This window comes from Gavia stellata, chromosome 9 (genome assembly GCF_030936135.1).
Source record: "Gavia stellata isolate bGavSte3 chromosome 9, bGavSte3.hap2, whole genome shotgun sequence".
Taxonomy (NCBI): Eukaryota; Metazoa; Chordata; class Aves; order Gaviiformes; family Gaviidae; genus Gavia; species Gavia stellata.
In genome coordinates this window covers 26,217,167-26,240,258 of record NC_082602.1, presented here as the reverse complement: position 1 = coordinate 26,240,258, position 23,092 = coordinate 26,217,167, and the positions used below count along the sequence as shown (strand labels likewise).

General features: G+C 57.4%; 1 protein-coding gene across 1 annotated transcript; it reads left to right on the top strand.

The window, feature by feature from the left end:
- KAZALD1 (Kazal type serine peptidase inhibitor domain 1) lies at positions 1–4,063 on the top strand. The gene is made up of 4 exons (XM_009820027.2): positions 1–582; positions 1,854–2,014; positions 3,501–3,648; positions 3,863–4,063. Exons 1-4 carry the CDS (start codon positions 81–83, stop codon positions 3,946–3,948), a joined length of 897 nt encoding a protein of 298 aa, XP_009818329.2. The 5' UTR covers positions 1–80; the 3' UTR covers positions 3,949–4,063.
- Positions 4,064–23,092: the final 19,029 nt, after the last annotated feature.

Here is a 23,092-nt window from a genome sequence, read left to right as displayed (position 1 = left end):
TCTAGCCAGGGACGCCACAGCAGTGCTGGAGGTCCCTGTCCAAGTGATGGTGGGACCAGGATAGAGGAGCTGCCGCGAGGATGTCTGAAGCCAAGACCCTGAGCTCCTCTTGCCTTATGCTTTCCTTGCTTTCCTTGCACTGGGCTTTGCTCCCGCTGGGCCAGGCTTTTCCCAGCACCTCTGACTACCTCCAGCGGGGCTGGCAGCGGCTGCTGGAGGAAGGGGAGGGCTGTGCTGAGTGCCGGCCAGAGGAGTGCCCGGCGCCGCGAGGGTGCCTTGCTGGCACGGTGCGGGATGCCTGCGACTGCTGCTGGGAGTGTGCCAACCTGGAGGGACAGATCTGTGACCTGGACAACACCAACCACTTCTATGGCAAGTGCGGGGAGCACCTGGAGTGCCAGCTGGATGCCGGGGACCTGCGGCACGGAGAGGTGCCCGAGCCCCAGTGCACCTGCCTCTCCCGCCTGGCCCTCTGCGGCTCCGACGGCAAAACCTACGCCCAGATCTGCAGGTTCCTGGAGGTTGCCCGTGCCCACCCAGACGCCAACCTCACCGTGGCCCATGAGGGTCCCTGCGAGTCAGGTAGTGCCCTGGGAGCAGCTGTCTGGGCAGCAGGATGGAGGCTTGTACCTCTTGGGAAGGGACAAACAAGGGAGTCTGCCTTAACTATTTCACCTGGCAGCAAACCCACAGCATCCCTGGGGACATGGCAGTGCTGGGGGCTGCTCCGTACAGTGGCATGTCCCCCCCAGTCCCCTCAACCTGCTGCTCTGGGGCAGTCCCTGTGGATCCAGCGCCTGGAGAGGTCTGGGAGCAGCTTTGCCAAGTGGGAGCGGGGTTTATGGGAAGCAGCAAACCCTGCCGGAGCAGATGGGGAAGTTCCAGGGAATTGTTAGCAAATTCTTGGCGGCAGTGCTGGGTTTACACTGGCCCGGCACTCCTGAGAAATGCGGCTGCCTCCTGCAAATGGAAACCTGGGTCGGTTTGACTTGGCTGCGTGGTTTCCATCTCCCATTTAAAACCCAGTGGGAGGCTGGGGGGGCCGGACGGTGGTGGGGAAGCCGTGCCCCAGTCTGCCCAGTCCACACAGGTTGCCCAGTGCTGTCACCACAGCCTGAGGGGTGTCAAGGTTGACTTTATTTTCTGTAGATCATCATGTCCTTGAGTTTTTCCCCCAGGTATACTTGGAGGTGGAGGCCTTCCCTTGACCTCTGGCTCATGCTATGGGCCAGATCCTGGAGCAGGTGTGGGTAGGAAGGGTGGTCCTCACTCCATCCCTCCAGGGAAGGGATGTGGGACCTGGAGGTATTGGCTCCATACAGCAGCCAGGGACCCGCTGACTCCCTTAATTGCTGGCATGAGCCTGGTGTCAGAGCAGAGGCCTTGTTTGGCTGGAAGCTCATCCACCTCATCCATCCCCACCAGCCTCGGGCTGGATGAGTGCCCCTCAGCCTTTCCCCCGCAGGAGGAGCATGCTCCAGTTGTGCAGGAGAGCTTTGCTTTGTAGCATTGCTGTTATTGAACTGTTCCTGCTGCCTGTGTGTCCCTGAGCATCACTGAGCAGGCGGGGAAAGCTAGGCCAGGAGGGATGGCAACCCCCCCATGGGGCGGGGGGCTGGGGAGGGAGCCCCCAGTTCTGGCTGTGAGGAGGGACCATGTCTTGGGGCAAGGTGAGGATCTGCCAATGGGTGGGAGAGGAGAGGGGCATGGGAAGAGTCCTGGCATCTCTACATGAGCCAAGTGCTCCCACCCTGGAATAAGACCAGCTTGGACGAGCCCAGGAGAGCCCATGGGACCTGCTGAGGGTAGAACCTCTTCTGAGCCCACCCTGCTGTCTTGTCCCACCTCCCCAGAGCCCCAGATCACCTCTCCTCCCTATGACACGTGGAACGTCACCGGGCAGGATGTCATCTTCGGCTGCGAGGTCTTTGCCTACCCCATGGCGTCCATCGAGTGGAGGAAGGATGGCACGGAGATGCTGCTGCCCGGAGATGACCCCCACATCTCTGTCCAGGTGAGTGGTGCACCTGGGATGTCAGACGTGGCCCCAGGGTAACCCAGCCCTTCCCAGAGCTAGTGGGCTGCCAGACCTGAGGGTGGCCAAGCCTGGATGCCTGGGGATGAGAAGGGGTGACTGAAGCCTGTGCACCATGAGGACTGGCTGTGCCAGGGCTGGTGTCTCGGTGGTAGGAGCCATCACCATATCTTTTGCAATTTTCTCTAGTAGTTTTTGAACTCAAGCACATTTTTTAGGACCTGCAGAGTCCTGCAGCAGGCAGTTCCCCAGCTCCTTGCCTTTAGTTTGCTCTGTCTGCTGGCTTTACTCGCAGCCCCACTGGCAGGGCTGGAGGAGAAGACCTCCTGAGGCCCCTTCCAGCCTGGGTTATCCTCTGTTCCCACCAGCAGACTCAGGCAATCCCTGCCCTTTTCTGCGTGTCACTCCAAGCAGGGCTCCCCTCCCAGAGCTGGCACACCCAGGGGTCAGCAGCCTGCCCGCGACCGGCCCCAAATATAGTGCCCAGCTGGGTGTACCCAGCTATTAGAAGGTGTGGGCAGAGGCAACAGGGGCCATGTCCCGCAGTCAGGCACTGACATGGAGGAAACTGTGGTGGGATGGATGGGGGAAGCCAGGGGAACAGGTAGGACATGGCACCATTGCGGGGTGACGTGCTGGTCCCCCTCCATCTTTCTGACCTTCCTGCTACCCCAGAGCCTGTCACAGGATCCGGCTGAGGACCTTCACCCCAAGCAGGGCTACCCTGCCTGACTGCAGGGGACTCAGCTGTCCTCCACCCCCAGCCACCGCACCATAATAGCAGCCTGCAAACACAGCTGCAGCCCAGTTGGGTCAGGAAAAGGTTATTTCTTGCTGGGGACAAAGAGAAAATAGCATGGTTGGTGCCAGAGCAGTCCTGGGACCTCTCTGTCTGCCAAAACGGAGGTCTCGGGTCTTCTCTGAGCAATCCTGGGCTGGCTGTGCCCCTCCTGAAGCCCCTGGCAGAGTTTGAGGGTCGCAGTCCTCCTGTGCTGCCAGTCTGCCTTTGCAGCTCAGCTGCTTCTCCTGCCCTGCCTTGTCCCATCCCTGTGCTCCCCAGCGTGACCCCCAAACCCCAGACCATCCCAGCTGCGTTCCCACAGCACAGATGCCCCCTTGCCTGAGCCACCCTGCAGAGGACTGACCCTGGCGTCCTCCCACCATTCGGGGACCACAGTGGCACTGGGGGCACTGCTGGGAGTCTGGGGCATATCTGCAGGATCCTGCCCAAAGCAGGAGTCCCAGACCCTGCTGGGAGCAAGAAGATGCCCATTCCCCGCCCCCTCCCCTCCCCTGGGTAGTGGGAAAAGGGGGGACCTGCATCCAGGGGGTCTGCGTCTGCCCCCAGAGTGGTACTTAGGTGGGGGCAAAGAGTTTCCCTGGGCTTGTATCCCTCTTCCCATCTGTCCCAGTTCCACTTGGGGCTTTCCTGGCCCCAAGGCTAACCAAATCCCCCTCCTTGCAGTTCAGAGGTGGCCCCCAGAAATACGAAGTTACAGGCTGGCTCCAGATCCAGGGTGTGCGGGTGACAGATGAAGGCACCTACCGCTGCTTCGCCAGGAACCGGGTCGGGGAGGTGGTGGCATTAGCCAGCCTGACCGTCTTCACGCCAGGTGAGCACCATGTCCTTGTCCCCACACTCTCACAGGGATGAGGTAGGGGATGCTTGGGCAGGGTGCACTGGTGTGGTGGGAGATCTGCCGGTGCATAGGGCTGTGCTGGGGATGCCCCAGCAAGCTGCATGCATGGCTTGGCTTTGGTCCTGGTGGGGAAGGGGACAGGCCCTGAGGGGAGCAGTGTCACATCGTCCCCACGCTGCTGTTTCAGACCAGCTCAACCTGACGGGCTTTTCCCTGCCGAAGCCCCGCACGACACCCGAGGACTACGGGGAGAGCGAGGAGGACTATTACTAGCCCGGAGACAGGCTGTCGAGCTGCAGAGATCACCTTGCCCACAGTGGCCGTTCCCGAGGGTTGGGGACATCTCCAGAGCAAGCACCCCCCCAGCCCAAAACTCCTTCTCTGAACAGTCCTGGCACAGCAGCCTCTTTTTTTGTGGTGGGGGACAGGGTGACACACCCCTTTGCTGGGGGTGCTCGGGGAGGGGACACTGGCTGGTTGATGGCACAGGGCTGGGACGGGGGGCGGCTCCACCTGGGGCAGGGTGGTCTGTCCTCCAGTGCCGAGTGGGGATGTGGTGGCAGATGGGACACTGCAGGGACAGCCATGCCATGTATGATGAGGACTTGGTGGTGGGAGTGGAGGCATCCTCCCCCAGGAGAGGGAGGCCAGGGCAGGGGCATCTCAGCCCTGTGCAAAGCATTTTGGGGAAGCCGGAGCAGAGGGATGGGACCTGGGTGTGACACCCAGTGTGTCACCCCCAGGGCCAATCTGTGTCCCTCAAGGCAGGGACAGCCAGGCTTCTCCCCAGGACCTGGGGAACTTGCTGCCGAAACATCCTTCTTTCCCAGTTTGTTTTTAACCAGAAAAGTAGTGATTTGAGGAAACCAGACACTTGTGGTTTTCAGTGCTATCTTTGTTCCCCTGGACAATGTTGGACCAACCACCCATGTGGTCAGAAAGACTTTGGCCTTTTTCAGCCGACTTTGTGTTTTCCCTTCCAAGCAGCTCTTTATTTTGCATTTCAGTTAATGTTAGTTAAAATATACATGTAGGTCAAAGCCAACACAGACCAGGCGACTGTCCTGTATCCACGAGGATTATTCTGAGGGTGAGGGAGGGTGTAAACACTGTGGATGCTACCTTGTCTGTTGTGGGAGTGCTTGAGTTGAGAAGCCCACCTGCCCATCCTGGTGCTCACAGCTGGTCCTGGCATGGGTCCTGCCCTTCTCACCCTGCATGGGGATGGGGGTCCCCCGCAGACCATCCCCTAAGCAGTGGGGATGCATCAGGCTGGCTCTTTGCACGCCCATCAGTTCAGATCCAATCCCACCTCTGCCCATCCTCATCCCAGCATCCTGTGCCCCATGGCACCAGGGTCTCCACCCGGGTGACCACAGCCCTGCCAGCACAGAGGGGGCAAAGCAGTTCTGTGCCTGGCTGGGGAAGGACAGGGAAGCTCCTGTTTCTACTGGAAATGCTCCATTTTTAAAGAAAACCCACCTGCCTCCCAGCGCTGGTGATTTAGAGCAAATCGTCATTTTGGGGGAGGGTGGGAAAGAAGCCGAGAGCTGCGCTGTGCTGCTCCATGCCCAAAGAGGGCCGGCAGGACCCCTTCCCACAGGCATCCAGGGGCTGAGCTCCCACTCAGGGGGTGCTTTGACCCCCAAACCAGCAGCATTTACAGGACTTTTGAGACTCAAAACCTCCTCATGGACCAAACTGCTCCCGGTTACTCAGTCCCAGCTCCAGGGAGGTCCAGTTCTGTGGCGGGGAGCCAGACCCTGGGAGGAAGGAGTTGGCCAGTCCCCAGGCAGGAGCGGGCAGGATGCGACGAGGCTGGCGGCTCGGGCGCCGTGCTGCTCTCCTTCCTCTTTTTTTTTCTTTTCTTTTCTTCCTCTTTCTCTCGAGAGCTGGCTCAGAAGATGCAATTACGGCATTGAAACCTGAACAAGCAAATACAAGGGATTTGTCTGAAGTTGGCAGCAGAGCAAAATTCCTGCAGCTGGTGAGGCTGAGCCAGCCCCGGCCCCTGCACCGCAGCCTGACGGGGCACAGCCGGCAGCACTGCCGCCCTTCCTGCCTGCCTGCTGGGTTGCCTGTCCTCTCTGGCAGCAAAACCCTTCTCAGCTGGGGAAATACGAAAGCTACCCATACCGTAATTTCTCCTTCCATCTAACAGCGTAATAGCATCCTCCTGAGGCTGCTACATCAGAGTTGGAGGGTGTTCGGGAGAGACCAGGGACAGAAATATGCTGTTGGCTTTTATTTTGCTTTTTTTGGGGTGCAAAACCTGCTTTTGGAGAAGCCAGGGTGTTTTCACCCCTCCCCGTTTCACATACAAATCAGCTGGTGGAACTGGGCCATGTTCAGGCTGAGGCTGCTGCGGGAAACCCGAGAGCATCCCAGCGCATCAGCAGGCGTGAGCTGCTCGCTGAGCTCCCCGCCGGTGCCTGGGGCTGGCCCCCGGCCAGGGCTGCCATGCCAACCCTCCCCAGGGCCAGACTCCCTCTGCCCGCACCGGCACAAATCCAGGTCGTGCTGGGTGTGGGTGCAGCACTGGGCTAGCGGCGGGGGGGGTCGCATGGGTCAGACCCCTGTCCCTGGCTCTCCGTGTGCTCTGCGAGGTGATGCCCTGCTCGGGCATATGTGGGCATCTGCATATTGGCTTCAGTCCTTGCTTCCCTCAGCTCTGCACCCAGTCCCTGGGGTACCCCTCGGGTACCTGGCAGGGGATGCTGTTGGCTCCTGCTCCTGCTCTACAGGGAGAGCAGTGGGGACGTGGTGGCTGAGAGAGGGGGGAGCTTGATCTTGAGCTTGAGCAAGAACCCTTGGCCAAAATTAACCAAACTGGGGGCTACATCTCCCAGATTCCCCAGGTCCCAGTGTGGGAGAGGGCTCTCCGCATCACAGGCTGGCAGCTTGGCCAGTATTGCTGCTCCGCTTCCCCCAAGATGAGGGGCAGCAGAGCAGCCCCAGGGCCACGGAGGGGGCTGGTGTCCCCCTGCCCTGGCTCCCTGTCTTGCCATTTCCAGCCACTTAAAAATTAAAGGAGCCAATATCATTGCACGGCTGGAATCGGTCACTGCCACAGAGTTTAATTGAGGTTATTTGTTGGCTCTAAAAATGTTTGGTCAGCTCTGCCGACGGCTGCTCAGATGCTTCCCACAGGCCCTGCCCACAGAAGAGGGTGCCCTGGGCTCTGCTGGTGGCAGATGCTCTGCTTGCCTCCCGGTACCTAAAGGGTCCCAGGGACCCAGCCAACCCTGGTGTCAGTGTGAGGACAGAGAGTGTGCCCTGACAGTGTGCAGCACCGAATCCCTTTGCTGGCCGGTCTTTGGGGCGGTTGCTTTCCAGGGGCGGTGAGGGCGGAGGGGGCTAAGCGGCTCTTGCCAGCCCAGCTGCCTGCGCTCAGAGCAGCAGTTTGGCCCAGATGTCGGGCTGACGTCAGGGACGGGGTCAGCTGGACCGGGAAGCGCTAACGTGGCCGCCGGCCCCAGGCACGCACCGGCCCTGGCACCTCCAGGCTGCATGGGGTGAGTGGGGTGCAGGCAACTCCCTGAGCACCGAAGGTCACTGCGAGGCTGGGGACAAAGAAAGGGGGGGGCTCATCCTGCTGGCACCTGAAAGACCCTGAAGACACATGCTAATGGTGCCAAAATTGTGGGTTAAAAACCCACCAGACCCCAGTGCCTGTGGGAACACACACACGACTGGCACTCCCCTGCCACCATCAAGCGTTTTGGCCACCCCCATTGGGTACTTGCAGCTCTGGGTGCTGGGGGGGGAATTCAGGTAAAACAGCCCTCTGCAGCCTCCAAAGCAGCTGCTTTCTGCCCCAAACCTGTGGCTCGTGTTGTATGCAGGCCCTGCTGCAGGCTGCTGGTGGGACCTCAGCTCTGCCCACCACTCCAGCCTCAGGTGCGGGGACACCATCCAGGTCCCCAGCAGTCTCCAGGGACCACCACGGGCCAGGAGGCCGCTGAGATGGTCGGCAGCTGACCCAGTGGTGACACCGGTGTGCCCTGCTCCCCAGACAGCAGACCTCACACCCCAGTGCCTCCCCCATCTTTGCACCTCGCTGGGGCTGCCCAGAGCTCGCCCGGCAGCAGGGTCCGCAAGCAGCCACCAAGCCACAGGGCTTTGAGGTCTGCAGGGAAACCACACCACGTTTGGAAGATAGAGATGGTCCACCAGCGAAAACACGTTGTCCCTGTCCTTCCCTGCCCTCCGGGGTGCCGGCACCTGTCCCCTGGGCCCAAGCAGAAGGCACCTCTACGCCTCCATCCCAGAGTCCAGATTTGGGCCACCGCACGATTAGCCGCTAAACAGTGCCATCTCCTGGCAAAGCCACCAGCCACGCCGAGCCCTGCCACCCTGCTGGGCAGCAGGCGAAGGCACATGTGGCCTTGGGCACCCCTGGAGCACCCCAACCCCCCAAATCCATGCTGCTCCATGCTGCTCCATGTCCTCCCCTTGGCCCCGGCAGCAGCTCTGCCTTGCTGGGAGGGGCAATGCCATCCCGAGGGATGCAGGTGCTAAACTGTCCCTCGGGATGCTTGTGGGAGTCAGAGCATCCTCCTGACACCAGCTTTAGGCGGCTGCAGCAGGCACAGCTGGGACGGGGCAGAGCTTGGAAGCGTTCAGCCGCTGTCCTTGGGTACGTGCTTTAAATCGGGGCTGCAAAAGCGTCAAAACCCCTCGTGGCCGTCCTGCCGGTCCCCCTGCGCCGTGGGTATCTCCCATGGGAGATCGATGGCTTCTGGCAGGGGTCTCTGCCAGCCTGAGCTGAACGCTGGTCACGCCTGGATGGAAACTGGCAGCGCTGTAACCTCACCCTGCTAACAGGCAAACTGAGGCACAGAGCAACCAGGTGTGGGGAAGCCAACCAGTGCCAGGGAGACAAGCAGGGCAGAGTGGCCAGCTACATCCAGGACTTCTGTCCCCACTGCAGGTGGGGCACATTTTCCCTTGTGCCCTCTGCATGCCACCTCTTCACCCTGCTGTGCTGGTTCAGGGAGAAAATGAAAAGAGCAGGACTGCTTCCCTGCCCCCACCCAGCACTTACGCCATCTGATAAACAAAATGGAAATAAATCCTCTTGCGTTTGCAGCAAATAGGTCTCCACGGGGGGTTGCTTTCAATAATTCAAATGCCGTTGCAGAGCAGAGCCCACGCCAATGGGTTTTAATAAACACAGCCGTAATGTGACATGCAATTTATTATTAAGCTTAAAACAGGAAGCAAAGAGTTTAATAAAAGCACCAGGTTTCCCGTATCAGTCACGACAAGTGGGGGGATGCTGACTGTGGGGGGAGGCTGGCCGAGCTGGCTGCAGGGGCACACAAAGCTAGGTTCGCTTTGCCATGTGCCCCCCCGAGCTGGGACCGAAGGGACCTTGGGCAGGGCACAGAGATGCGAGCCAGACAGGGGGAAAAGGGGATTATTGCATGGCAGGCGTAAGGTGCCAACTGCTGCCTGCACCCTGCCTGCTACGCCCCTCACCCAGGGCAATCTTGGCAGAGCTCTGCCCTGGCATCGCAGCATGCTTGTAAGGGTACTTTAAAGCCTTGGGTTTAGTCCCTCTCCCCCAAAACTTTCTCACCCACATCCCTTCTGAACTCAACTGCACCTGCTCCACCCTCACCACCCCTGGGGCTGCCTTTAAAAGCAGGTGGAGGGGGTAGCTGAGCTCTTGAGGGGAGTGTGGCTGTGCAAGGTGAGGTGCTGCAAGGTCTGGGGGCAGGAGCTGGTGGCTGATACTGCAGCAAGCAGTGTGCTGCCCACTGGGCTGCACGGATGTCCCTTCAGGCCCTGGGTCTGCTTAAGAGCTGGTAACAAGCAGTTGCTCTGCAGGGAGGTGGCTCAGCTGAGTGATGGAGCTGAGTGTGAGGTAGCTGGCCCAGCTACATCTGGAGGCACTCTGTGCACAGATGAGGGGTGAAGGAGATGGCAGCATCCCACATTCATCACCTAGCAGGATTGGGGCACTGCCTTCTTGCTGTCCCTGCTCTGGGCTTCCCTGGGCACTTGAATGCTGACACTTCCCCCAGGGATGTGGTTTTCTTGCCTCTTCTCCTTGGTCTGGCATCCTAACAGCAACCTTTCTGTTTGGGAAGGATCTTGGCAAACCCCAGTACTTACTGCAGAGACCAGCAGAGCAGCTGGAAGAGGGGTGAGAGGTGGTGTGGGGACTGCCTATGCAGGTCCCCTGTGGAAATGGGGGTTTGTATGACTGCCCTGCGCTCTGGCTTGGGGGAATGGCCTCAAGGAAAGACAGTTCCCTGGATGCAAGCTTTGCTCTTGCTATATTAGACAACAGAGAGTCCGTTTCCCACTAAGGCTGTGGGAGATGGGGGGGGCTTTGTCCCAGTCCAGGCAAGGAGCAGCCTGGGGCTGAGCCAGGGTTTCTAGGGCACCTGCAGCTCCTTCCAGCAGAGCAAGCAGCATCCTATCTTAAGGAGGGCTTTCCAGCCAGATAAAGCCATGCAGGCAGCCTCATTCCTCCAGCTTGGCTGAAGTGCTGGCAGGGCTGTGTGTGGGGCAGCTTTTGCAGGCTCTTTAGTTGGTGTTGACAGCAGAGGGTTCATGCTGGGATTGATGCTGGGTAACATCCTCTGGCTTCTGCCAGTGCTGGTGCTTGGTGGAGCCTGTAAAAGACTTTAACTTGATACTGCTTTTTTTCTGTGTTTGCTGAAAGCCCAACTACTTCTGGCTTTAAAAGCCCAAGGGTTGCTGATGTGACTCTGTGCATGTCTGCTAACTACCGAGGCTGGGAGTGGGATTTTGAACCTGGATCCAGTGAAGGAACATGGTGTCTTGCCTGTCCCCTTGAGGTGACCATCCCTGTGCAGGGCCATCAGGAGTGGCACCAGCCCAAAAAGGGCTGGAGGCCCCCCCCAGCTCTCTGTGTGAAGGAGTGTGGGGGGGATTCTTCTTTCAACACAGGTGGGTTTTGGCCTTCACTCATGCTCAGCTGGGGAAAGGACCTGTCCTTGATGGTCTGTGGGGATGGTGGTCCTGGTTGTATCTCAGATCACGTCCTCATCTGATGTCCTGGGTCTGCCCCCTGTGCCCAGCACAGCTTCCCTTGGGCTGGGCTTTCCCCTCTGTGTGGGGCTAGAGTGTGGGACTGGTGTCTGACCCCCTGGGGAGAGGGGGATGAGCTGGAGCAGGGAAATAACGTGTTCCTGGGCACAACCTGTGGAGAGCACAGGTACCCTTTGGAGAGCAGCTGGGGCGGGTTATCTTGGAAGCAAGGAGGTTCTCAGCAGGGACCTGCCTTATCAGTGCACTGGTTGCTGTCTCTCCTCGCAGCCCTTTCTGCCCTGGGGCTGCTCTCTGTCACTTCTCTGCTCCGTAACAGCCGGAGGCAGGCGGAAATGGGAGCCCCTGTGCCTGGTCCCTGCCGAAGCACGCTGTTTCGGAAGTGGGGGGGTATCTGGCTTGCAATTACTGCGCCTTTGGCTTGGCAGGCCTGAAGTGTGAATGATGGGGTCTCTGCAGAGCAGCCCCTGAGCCCCCGTGAGTAGGGGAGTGCTCGAATCCATCAGCAGCCTCCCTGGCTGTCTGGGCTCAGCTGGTTTGGGAACGTGGGAGGGGAGCATGGGACAGCAACTTTGGACTACTAGTGAGAACCCCAAAAATTCACTTGGCTGGACACCCACATCCAAAGCACAGCCTGAGCCTTCTCCTTTAATAATGTCCCTCTCCCAGCCACAGCTGGGACAAGAGGAGAAGCAGTGGGAGACTCACATCTCCTGTTTCCATCCACCGTTCTTGCTTTGTAGCTGTGTGTTGCTGTATGCAGTGGAGGGCTGGGGGGGCTGTTCAGCATCTCTCCATCTGGTGGAACGAGTCCTTCCCTGCCAGGAGAGCTCAGGTAGGGAGGAAAAAACAGGAAAAAAAAAAAAAAATTTGTTATTGCATCTTGGCTGGGGTCAGTGGGACTAAGAGGGTCTTGGGAGCCCTGGTCTGGCGTGTCCTGCAAGTACAGCTGCAGCCAGTGGATTGAAGTCCCGGTGTCTGTAGATAACAAACTATCAGCCACTGGGCTGCTGCGGTTGCAGCATGGGAGTGGCAGTTCCCCTGCAAGCATTTTGGGAGGGAGGATGCTGCCTGTCCTGCCCAAGGATGGAGGAGCCAGAAACAAGTGCTGCTGATTCCAGCTCAACAGGGCTCACTTCAAACATGAGGGCCAAAAGCACTGAGCACATTAGGATGGAGTCATCCCAAACTCCAGGTCTCTCCCACCACCAGCTTGCTCTGGGCTTGGGGAAGGAAGGGTTAAGCTGCAGGTCTCAGCAAAGCAAGTGCTCTCCAAAAAGCCAGCCAAGCTACCCAAATGTTGGCCTCCCCTCTGCCCCCACCCTTATCCATCTCTCTTATCTGCCCTGGGCAAGAGCAGGGCATTTCCCCTTCTTGGGCTGATGAGGACCAGAGCTGGAGATGGGCGGAAGCTGGCCCTGACTACACACAGGGCTCGGGGAGGCCATGGCCGTGGCGTCCCGGCTGCAGGGTGGCCTCTGTAGCTGCAGGTCAGAGATGTAGAGGGACTATGTGGTTCTCCATGGGGCTGGACCCACTGAGGGATTCCTCTATCCCTGGCTGTCCCATACAGGCTGTCTCATACCCCAGAGACCTCCAGAGGAACCTCATTTCGTCAGTCTGCATGTAATAAGCTGCTGGGTCTCAGCTCCTCTCTGGAGAGCAGGGCTCACATCACAGGGGATGGCAGCTCTGTAAGGTCCAAGTACCCTCTGGGCACTGATATCTGAGAGCATGTCAGCCTGGTTCGGGGTGGCATCGTGCAGCCCAGGCAAGCTGGGGCTCAGCTCTGCCTGTGCCAGGGGTGCAGGTGGGGGGGGGATGTCCAAAGAGGTAGGGTCATTTCACCTGGCAAGGGCTGCAGTGTGAGCGAGGTGCCAGGGCACCTCCGGCAGCGCAGCAAGCTCTGCCGACACGAGGCAGGCTTGGATGGGCTGTTTAATTAAATGTGAAGGGCTCTCGCACTTCACAAGCTGCAGCCCTTGCCGCAGCCTGAGCGACTTCGGGAAAGAGGCCTTTTATTAAAAGAGAGAGACTCCAGCTCTGCCAGGGAGCCATCAAATGGTACTTTTAATTGTCTTGGCTCGTTTAGCTGTCGTGCAGGGAGGGATATGCTCTGAGCTCCTCAGCCTTCCCTATACATCCCCCCTGGCAGGCAGATGTGCTTGCCGGCAGCCTGGGTGCTCCTGCTGCCCTCCAGGAGGGCTGGCGAGGAGGAGGTGGGAGATGAGCCTCCACCCGAGGACAATGCTGGGAGCTTGCCAGAGGCTGGGCAGAGCCCTGGTTTGCTCTTGCTCGGTGCGCTGATGGCCCAGCCTGCCCGGAGCTGAGCCCTGGGGTTCGAAAGGGCTTGGGAAAGCAGCTGGGAAGATGGAAGCCTCCTAGCTTCGTGGGAGCCGTCTGGAAGGCAGGGGGTAACTAAATAGCAGCTTAAAAGTGTCTTCTCATTTATTCCCATGGTATAAATGAGGCAGAACGCTTCTGGATCTGAAGAGGCCATCCTACCCTGGTTGCAATGTGGCAACTGCCGTGTATAAGCTATGGGGCAGGCTGGCAGTGGGTTAGGATAATTGTGCTGCTCCTCTTGGAACTTAAGTCCTTGGAAATATGTTCTGGGCTCTGTACCCTCCCAGCAGCAGGGAGCTGGTCTGTTTAGGGTGCACATGGAGGGAGAAAGGACCTCTGGGTGGCTTTGCTTTAAATCTGCTGTCTTGCTGCTGGGCAATATGGAGGGACTGAACTTGGGTTCAGCTGCTGATACAGAGCCCATCGTTCTGGGGGAGAGGCTGTTTGGCTGAGTGAGGGGAGATGCCCCTGGGGGGAAGTCGCAGCCTCTCCCTTGGCTGTGTGGGAGCCGCCATGCCAAAGCTGACCATTTGGAGAGGGGGAAGAAAAAAAGATCAAGAAGGGGAGGAAATATAGGCTTTTATCAAAACCTTCTACTTCAAAGTTGTCCAGCTGAAGTGCTCCCCTCTGGCTTAATTTGAAGTGATGTTTCCTTCAGCAACTGCAGCTAAATGGCATCAAATGAGACTGAAACAGCCGGAAAGCCTGGAAAGGAAAGGCACCGTTTGGGAACGGCTCGAGGCAGACCTTCCCATTGAGGTCATCTGTGAAAGCCTTTCCATGGGGATAAAAACTGCCAATGCTGGCATTTCTCATCCCTCGGCTCATGGCATGGGATAAAATACAAACCCTTTTGGGAAGTGGGAATGGGAGTAATTTCCCATCCTGGGTGCCTTGGGGTGGCTCTACCCCTCTGAACTGACTGCAGTGTCAGTGATCATGAGCAAGGGGAAGGCAGGAGATGGAGAGCTGGGTGCTGCTCTGCTCCAAGGAACTGGTGCTTCTCCCAGGCTTGCAGTTCCCAGCCTGTACCGCCTCCCCCTCCCTGAAGCCAGATGCTGAGCGCTGCTTTGGCAGCCCTTCTGCACGGGTGAGAGCTAAACCAGATTGAGGTGAGTGCCAGGGGAAGGGGCACGAATCCATCTTCCTGATGAACCCCTCCAAACCTTCCTGGAGTGGAAAAGGCTGGCCCCAGCCCCTGCTCCTGCTACCCGGGGAATTCTTGTGCGGGGGCAGCAGGGAAAACCAGCACGTGCTCCCCTGTCACAGCATCCCTTAACTACTAAAAAAACTGCCTGGGAGGCAAAGCAGCTGGCTTTTCCTGGGAGAGCCCAATGTGCCCCTGTCTGCTGCATAGGAACTGATTTTCCCCATCTGGCTGGAAAATGGAGAGAAGCCAGTTTGGAGGCAGCTGCATCCTGTCCCTGCTGGGCATAGAGGGGCTGGGTGCCTACTGGGCAGTGGGTTTGGTCACTGGGAGGAGAAAGGTGGTCAAAACAGGCCAGCAAATCTGAAAGCTTCTCTGGAGAGAGGGACATGTCCTGGGAAACTGAGAGAAAGGTCATGGTCATCTCTTCCACCTCCAGTGGTCAAAGAAATGTTTTAATGGCAATAATTATGCTAGCACTAAAGCCACTGGCCAGGGAGGAAGGTGAAAGACAAGCCACCTGTCACTGCACGTGGAGGAGGGATGCTCAGATCTGTCTGTCTGTGAGGACTGCTCAAAACAGCACCTCCAAATGTTCTTCCACCCAAAAGTCTTGAGTGCTGTTCCAGTCAAAAGCTGCTCTATGGAATGGGACTTCAGAGACCTGTGATCGTGGCAGAGCTGGGACCCTGATCCCAGATTTTCTTACATTAAATCTCAAGGGGGAGATGCTCAAATATGTGTCTCTGCTTGCAGTGATGGGAGCTCCATGGAGCAGAAGGCATCTGACCATGTGCTCTTTCTCATGCTCAGCCTAAAACCTTGATGTTTGCGGAAAGGTTTCTGCCAATCTTACGCGAAGTGTTGAATCTGCATGCAGAGGCAAGGAGGGAAAAAAATCCCTTTCCCACAAGAGTGGAGTGAAAGGAGCTGTAATTTCTCTTCTCCCAGTCCAGCAACCCCATGTCCCCCCCCAGCAGATCTGTTCCAGCGCTGGTAGGGTTGCTGCTTTCTCAACTCTCCCCCTCCTCTGCCTCCCCCCCAGCTCTGCTCCACGCGCTCCCAGCTGCTCTAGGATGATACAGACGGGCGCAGAGTTCATGGGAGCCGTACCTGTGCTTTGTCTTCATCTGTCACCCCTCCTGACAGTCAGATCCATCTTAAACTGGGAGCGAGATGGGAAGAGAGGGAAGCAATAATTAACCTCTGCGCAGGCCGCTCCTGAAATGCTGCACTCTGGTGATGCACGAGGAGACGTCCCTGACACTTTTATTGCTACTCCAGCGCCGTGCTGCGTCTGTAGGAGGTGATTTGGCCAGGCTGGGATACCTGAGACTTTCATTACAGTTGAAGAGCTGCTGGCACCCGCAGCCCTTCCCCGCTGGTTGCATTAGCGAGGGCTCCCCACAGCCCTTGCTTGCGGAGCTGGGGGGTGAAGCTCATTCTGGGTGTTTGCAGGCAGGCTGGGTCAGGGTTTTCATGGCGCAGTCCTCGGGGTGGGGGGTTTAGGTTTAGGGTTAAAGTTGTCTCTGGTGTGGGTGGAATACAGGTGTGCAGGAGCAGAGCTGGCAGGGTGGTCTGGGACGGGTAGTCCCAGCTCCAGGGTGAGCTGCCAGGGAGCACAGCCCCAGGGCTGGGATGTGCCTGAGGTCTAGGGCAGGACTCTGGACATTACGGAGCCTGAGGTACCATTACCTGTGATGGATCCTTGGTGGCAACCTTGTCCTGGACTGGAAAGGTTCCTCCATGGGGACATGAAGTGGGGAGAAGGGCAGGGGGCTTTTGGGCTCCCTTGTGGTGCTATGCTGGACTGTAAGGCCACCTTGGCAAGGGATGGTGCTGAACATCCCCCTGGGTCCCTGCAGCTCCCTGCCCCAGGTGCCTGTGGGTCCCTGCGCTGGCACCCTTGGTGTGGGGTGACCCCACCAGCCACCTCCCAATGATGCTGGGACAGCAGTGACACTGCACAGCTGACAGTCAGCTACACACCTGCCTGCTCAGGACCTGGTAGCAAAGTTGCCCAGCAATTAAAGCAGCATTAGTGGCCAAGCTCCGTGAGATGCAAAGACAACAGTTGTTCTTTTGAACCCAATGGAGCCCAGGGACAAACACAGCCTGACCCTGCATGGAAACTGGAAAAAGCTGTCCAGGGGTTGGTGTCTGGCTGGTTGTCTGCTCCTCGGTTCTTCTGCAGGATTACTGGGCTGTCAATCAGGGCGGCGACTGCGGTTCATTACGTACCAATGCCCGTTCAGCAGATGTTGCAGTCTCATCTCGTACGAGCATGAGAGAAAATCAATGCCAAAAGCGCATGGCAGCCAAACCCTGGGTTGTGCTGATCCAAAGTGGCTCATGGTCAGGCTGGTGATGTATCAAACTCCTGGTCCTCCATGAAGATGCGTGGAGGCTGGGGAAGGATGGGGCAGCACTGGCCAGAGCTGGGGACCAGGTGTAGCGTCAGATCCTGCTGTGGGGTGTGCTGTTGGGCAGTGTCTTGCAGTACCCTGGACATGGAAGATCCTGTGTCTGGGTAGGAGAGTGGAAAGTGCTCCTTGGGATGTGTCTTTGGGATAGTGCCAGCATGCTGTGTTTGCCCATGAGATGGGTTGCAGCAGCTCTTCCTCCCTAAAAATGGTCCCAAGCAACCAGGACTGTAAGCAGGCAGGAGAACAGCATCAGGTCTCATTGCTGTCCCCAGGGTCTGCAGCAAGGGGTGGCCATCCAAGGGCTGTGAGCTTCCTGGGATGGAGGGTCAGTGGCTCAGTGCCACCTCCTCGATGGGAGGATCGAGGTGCCACTGGAGCTGGCACGGGGAAGAGGCATGGTGGGATTTCAGGCCCAGAGAAAATGCCTTGTAGGTTCTGGTGGATTGAGCTTATCAAAATGAGCGTGGGGGCCCCTGGTCTCTTTGTGAGGGGGAATCACCAAGTGCTGAAGGACTGACTCATGAAACTAAGAAAGGGAAAACATGAATCTGGACCTGAGTACAAACCAAGAAAAAAACACTTAAAAATAAGATCCGTTTTGTCTTCCAGATGTTTTAGCAGTGAGGGGGGCTGAAATAAGCCCATCCACCAAGATCAGAGGTGGCTTAGCCTGCTCTTGTCGTCTGCAGAGCAAAATGGGATCCTTTTCCATGTGTTTTTTGCCATAGAGATGCTTTAAGCAAACCTGAGTTACAGCTGTCAATGTTTCGAGGCAGGCTGATATAACCTGGCCTCCTTAGTTTCAGAGGCAACTGCAGAGGATTCTAGCATCTCCTCTAGCCTTGAATTCTCTAGTTGCAGCCTCGGTCCCAGCATGTTTCTTACTCCATGTCCTGGCACCCATGTCTTATGAACTGTCAGTCCTATTGGTTGTTTCCAGGCTGTTTCTAAGGGGTCTATGAAAAGCCATCAAGAAAAGCAGAGGTGGCTTCTGCACAGGTCAGAGTTTGGAGCAAATTCCTAGTAGGAGACAGTCTGTGCTTTAAAGAAAACACAGTCTCTGCATGTAAGAAGCTGTTGCTCATATCAGTTGGAGATAGAGAAACTGAGGCACGGAGGATGAGACTGATTTTTCCCAGCTGAGGCAGGGACCTGGTAGCAAGCACAGAGGTGACTCAGTGTCTCATACAGCTTCCCTCTTCTAGCTGCAAAAACATCCACTGGAAACAGGATAGCAGACTGAGGAAAACCAGCCCCAAACTTTCCAGTTCAGTCCTCAAGTGGTAGTTTGCCAGGGGTAGAGGGCGAAAAAGCTCCTGAACACCTGAAATGTCCGAACAGGCTGCAGATGAGGCCGTGCACAAGTGCTGCCAGCTCCCTGGCTTTTGAGCGGCAGCAAGACTTGGCCTTTCCCTGCACAGATGGGGGTTTAATCAGGCACAGTTTAAGCACATGGGTGTTCAGCACTAATCCAATTTCCCTCCATTCATTAGGGTGGTTATTCATCACTTGGGAATGATGAAAGGCTGCGAGTCCGTGTGGATGCTGGAGAGCGGCAGCGCTGCTCGACACTGGCGTGCATGAGCCCTTCCCTCGCTGCAGTGCCAGACCGCTGGTAGGGATGGCAAGTGAGCTGGTGGATGATCCCAACCCCTTCACAACACCAAATCTCAAGCTAGGGTTGCTCCACTGAGCTCTGGAGACCAAGTCATCTTAGGCTTGTCCAGCAATCGGATGGGAAACTGGCTGAATCTCCAGGTAACGCATACAGATGGAGTGCTGCTGGATTGGGAGAGGACCTTGAAGGCATGGAAACCCGTGGCCCTGCTCCGCTCCATCAGACCCTTGCATTGCTCCTCAGGGTTGGTTACTGGGCAAACCCAATCTTCCACTGCTCTGTGAGCCCACAAACTGCTGTGTTCAACAAGCTGGACACAACCGTAAGGAGAAAGGCCATGGTCTGTGAGAGCAGAGCTATGGGGAGGTCGGTGAAGGGATGGCCAGTGCCCCGGGCTGGGCAGGGCTTGGGTATAACATCAGCTGGAACAGCCACAGGTGAGGCTGCATGGGGAAGGCAGCTGCTTTGGGTGCACATTTGCATCTTCCAAGGGTTTGACAGATGCACTCCCACCTCTGCCACACAGTGCTGGGGCAGAGGCTGCCAGAGCAGGTCCTGGCTGTACGCTGGGACCCTGGCATAAAAAAAAAAAAGACAAGAGATGTGTTTCCCTCTGGCCCTTTCCCCCATATCTAAGCGCAACAGACATTAGATTTCCAGATGAACAGCAAAGTTTGCACAAATGTCTAAGATGCTCACTCCCAACTCCTGTCTCCAGTGCAAATATTCTGGCCATTAAAGGCAAAAAAAGTAAATTACCCTCCATGGTTTGTGTAAATTTTGGTGTGAGCTGAATAAAAGGGGCTGCAACCGTGGTACAGGAGGAATCAAAGGCTGTTGAGTGAATGCAAGTGTTTCCCTCATGCATTTATTCCCCTGGCCCGAGTAAATGGCAGTCGGTAGTGTGGCTCATGGGAATGAGAATTACTACCCCGCCCCAGGGAGCTAAAGGGTAACTACCAATTAGCTACTGGAGAGTTATTGGATAACTCTGATTATCATGAGGTGTCTGGGGAACTCCGGGTCATCACCACAGGGCACCTGGGCCGTGAGCAGGTATTTAACCGTGTTCTTGAAGTGAACCAAAGTGATTTCCACATCTGGGCCAGGGCTGGTTCTGCAGAACCCACTTGGGGGTCCTAGCGCAGAGCCCGTGAGGGGTGGGGCGTAAAAGCTGCTTATCACCCACGGAGCTGAGCACCCAAGCTCCTGGCCAGTCCGTCTCTCTGTCCTGTGCCCTCCTTGGCTGGGAGCTGGGTACTAACACATCTGAGATGCCCTCCTCTGGGCCTGGAAGCTGAACACATCTTTGGGGCCCTGAAATTGCCCCCAGGCTGTCTGCTGGCATGGGGTCTCCTGTGCCTCCCCACTTTTCTCTTTTTCTTTCCTCTCCTCTGCAGCATCCCTCCTCCAAAGCACTGACCCATCAGTCCCACCACCTGAACCCCTCGTTCATTCAGTCTCTAGCTCATGGCATCCTCCAAAACCCCCTGGCATCCTCTCAGCCCCCTGCCCTCCCCGAGCCCCTCTCCCCTTCCTCCCCAACACCCTGCTTCCGAGACCCCGGCTGAGCAGCAAGGCACTAACACCGGCACCCCTCTACCTTCCGAAAGGGGCTGGTGGTTGTGTTTGATGGGAGCAATCCATCTCCATCATTGTAATGACCGTTCCCATTAATCGGCCATAAACTAATAAAGTAAGCACTTTCCCCTCCATCCCCACCACCCCCCCAAACTTCATTAAGTCTTTAGTACATTAATATGTCTTACTTAGTGTCTGCTTTGGCCTCTGTTTGGTTTTTTTGGGTTTTTTTTTCCTTTTTTTTTCTGCTGTGGGTAGCATGGGTTTACCTGATGATGTTATTCCCTGCAGCCCCGAGGAAGCTTTGACAGCCCAGGTCATCCCTACAGCAGCAGGAGCATCACGCGTGCTGGCGAGCAGAGAAGAAAGGGACAGGGACAGGGATGGGGGGTGCGGAGGGAGGGAGGAATAAAAGATCCCATACACCTCCAAATTAAATTTGTGATGCCTGGCATCAGATGGGCCCGCAGCCAGAGATTAATTCGACTGATCAAGTTATAAAGAGCGCTGAGGCGGGTAATCAATCTTGGAGCTGTCAGGCGAATCGGCAGCAGTATTAACCTGGCAGGACTCGCACACACATACACACGTACACACTCAGAAGCCTTTTTAATTCCTTTCACATTGACTATTATTTCCCAGGCCTGTTTATTTTGGAAGGGCTGGGGGCAGGCGGGGGGCTGCGGTGCTTTGCTCTCTCCTCCTCTGTCCCTGGCAGCGACAGCCCCCTCCAAGCAGAGCATCATTCTCCCCTTCGTGCGCCCGCCACCTCCATGTGCGAAGGGGAAGCCCTTGGTCATGAAGTTGGAAGCCTTTAGGGTCAGTTTTCCAAGGGACAATACTGGATTTTTTGCCTGATACTGAGAAGACTCAGGCTGGGTTTCCCTCTCTTCCCAGACCCGTGGTAGCAGCATTGCTTTTCCCCGCCAGCCCCCAGGCTGGGACTGGCCCCAGGCTTGTGGTGCTCAGCCCAGGGCACCCCCAGAGCAGGCACAGTCCCCTCATGTCTCCGGAGGGTCACTGAGCCACCCTGGGTCAGCTGCAAACTGGAGCTTCTTGGAGCCCAGTCTGCACAGCCCATAGCGGATGAAGTCCAGGAGCTCTCTTTGGAGGTCTTCCTCGGGAATGGGGTGCAAACAAAGCAGCTTAGAAGTGGTGAGAGCTGGGCAGCTCCCTCTTTGCTCTGCCTTGGGAGTGACAGCCCCGCAGGCAGCAGAGGAGAGCTCTACCCGCACGGGCTGGACACCCCTGTGCTGGCTGGTGCTGTGCAGAGACCTTGTCTGGTCCAGCCTCAGAGGTGGATGGGACAGGTCCTACAGGCTCAGGGTTGAGACCCTAAAGAGTCTCAGATCAGCTCCACAGAGAGATGGCTCCCAGGCGAGAGCAGGGGCAAGTCCAGCTGGGGACCCGGGAATGGGCTGTTTCAGGAGGGAGCTGAACTTGGGCCACTTGGAAAGACAACAGAAAGAGCAGGAGTTTGGGGTGCTCAGCCAGCAGCCAGCACTGCGGTGGGTGTGAGAGAACCCCAGTGCCCTGTGGAATAGTTGGTTATAAATGTGCACCCGGCTGCTGGCTTTTCATAGCAAATCACCTGTGACATTAGGAGGCTGTGGGACCTCCTTACGTGAGAAGTGCGGGATACCGTCCCCCACTAACTCGTCTCTGGCTGGGGACATCTTCTCGGGGATGTAGTCAAGGAGCAATGTCTCCATGCAGAAGTCACTGTGGGCAGCCACCAAAAGCTGTTGGGCTTTTTTTGCCAGGCCAAACACACAGTGCCCCATCTGGCATCCTTCAGGAGCTGGAAGGGGACCTGGCCCGGTGAACCGGCTCGTACTGCTCCTAGCTTTGAACCCAAGGGCTGAGCATGGCCCAAATGCACAGGGACTGGGGGCTGGCTCTGCAGGGTCCTATTCCTGGTGGCTGGTGGCCATGTGGACCCCATCCGAGTGTGAATGCTGGTTTAGTGAAAAGGCTATGGGTACTTCACTGGCATCAGTCCTCCTCGTACCACAGATATTCTGGTTGTCCCAGATACCTCAACATACCCCGAGGGGCTGGGAGCCCATGCTGAGCACCCTGGCTCAGACCCGTGCTGCCCTGTGGCACGGGCAGGCTGGAGTTTTGCAATGGCCCTGGCGTCCTTTCCAGTGCCAAAGCTGCAAGCCGTCAGCGTGACACAAGCAGGATATGTGGCTCGGGCTGCTGGGAACGCTGTGGCCTTTCTGGGATGCTCAAGTGCGTCCTTCCAGGCTGGAACAAACTGCGTGGGCAGCCATGGGGTCTCTAAGAAATGCTCTGGGGTGGGAGCTGGCGTCCCTGCGAGAGGAGTTGCTTTCCAAGCAAGGTCCTCCAGTCAAACATTTCAAAATCCTTTCACTCCCACAGTTTCCCTGCATGTCCCCTTCAGGGGCTGTCAGTCAGGCTGTGATGGCCCCACTGTGGGCCAGGGCATCCAGCACGGCTGCCGCTTGCAGCCAGCTCCTGTATCTGTGCATCCAGCACTCGCATGCGTGCAAGGGCTGTGCCAAGGACTGAGGGGGGGGGGGGGGGCAGCTGCCTTTGGGGTGCTGGGGGTGGGTCCCCAAAGGGGGAAGAGGTTGGGCAAGGATTGCTGGGTGATGGGCTCAGCTCCAGCACTCGTCTTCTGCTTCCCTCCCGCTCCCAAGGGGATGTGGGGCTCCCTGGAGCCTTCTTGTGATGGCCATTGTGTACCCCAGGGGTGTCCCCATCCTGCCTCATGTCTCTCATAGAGCAGAGCAGAGGTGCTGGGACTGCTTTCGTACCTGTGCTGGGCAGGTGTCCTGTCCCCTCTGCTCAGAGCACGTGGCCACAGCCATTCCCCTACCTCCTGTCCCCATGGCCTCATGCCTGCTCCTGCGGAGCTCTGATTGATGCCGCAGCTCCTTCCCCTGGACCCGCCGACAAACACCTGTATCCTCTGCCGGCTGCACCGATCCCGCCAGCTCACACGGCTGCAGGCAAGCGGGCTGCATCCCGGTGCCAAGCCTCTCCCACTCAGCTCACGCCAGTGGATTTTGGAGCCGTTCGGTGCCAAAGTCTTCTCCAATTAATCTTCCCCCTCCCTGGCTCCCTTCCCTCCTTGTCGGGCTACATCCTGGGGAGGATCCATCGATCTCAGAAATGCCCAACAGAGCGTGTGGAGCTCAGGCTAGGCTGCATTTCCCAGCACCTTATCCAGGTTGCTGGGTACTGTCATGGATGCTGTCTTCATATTTGATGGGATTATTAGCACGGGAAGAGGGGGAGGGG

Excerpts from the sequence above, each read along its gene's own strand:
- KAZALD1 (XM_009820027.2), top strand. The coding sequence starts at position 81 with ATGTCTGAAGCCAAGACCCTGAGCTCCTCTTGCCTTATGCTTTCCTTG. Across the intron at positions 583-1,853 it reads TGAGGGTCCCTGCGAGTCAG|AGCCCCAGATCACCTCTCCT; the intron begins GTAGTGCCCTGG and ends CCACCTCCCCAG. Across the intron at positions 3,649-3,862 it reads CCTGACCGTCTTCACGCCAG|ACCAGCTCAACCTGACGGGC; the intron begins GTGAGCACCATG and ends CTGCTGTTTCAG.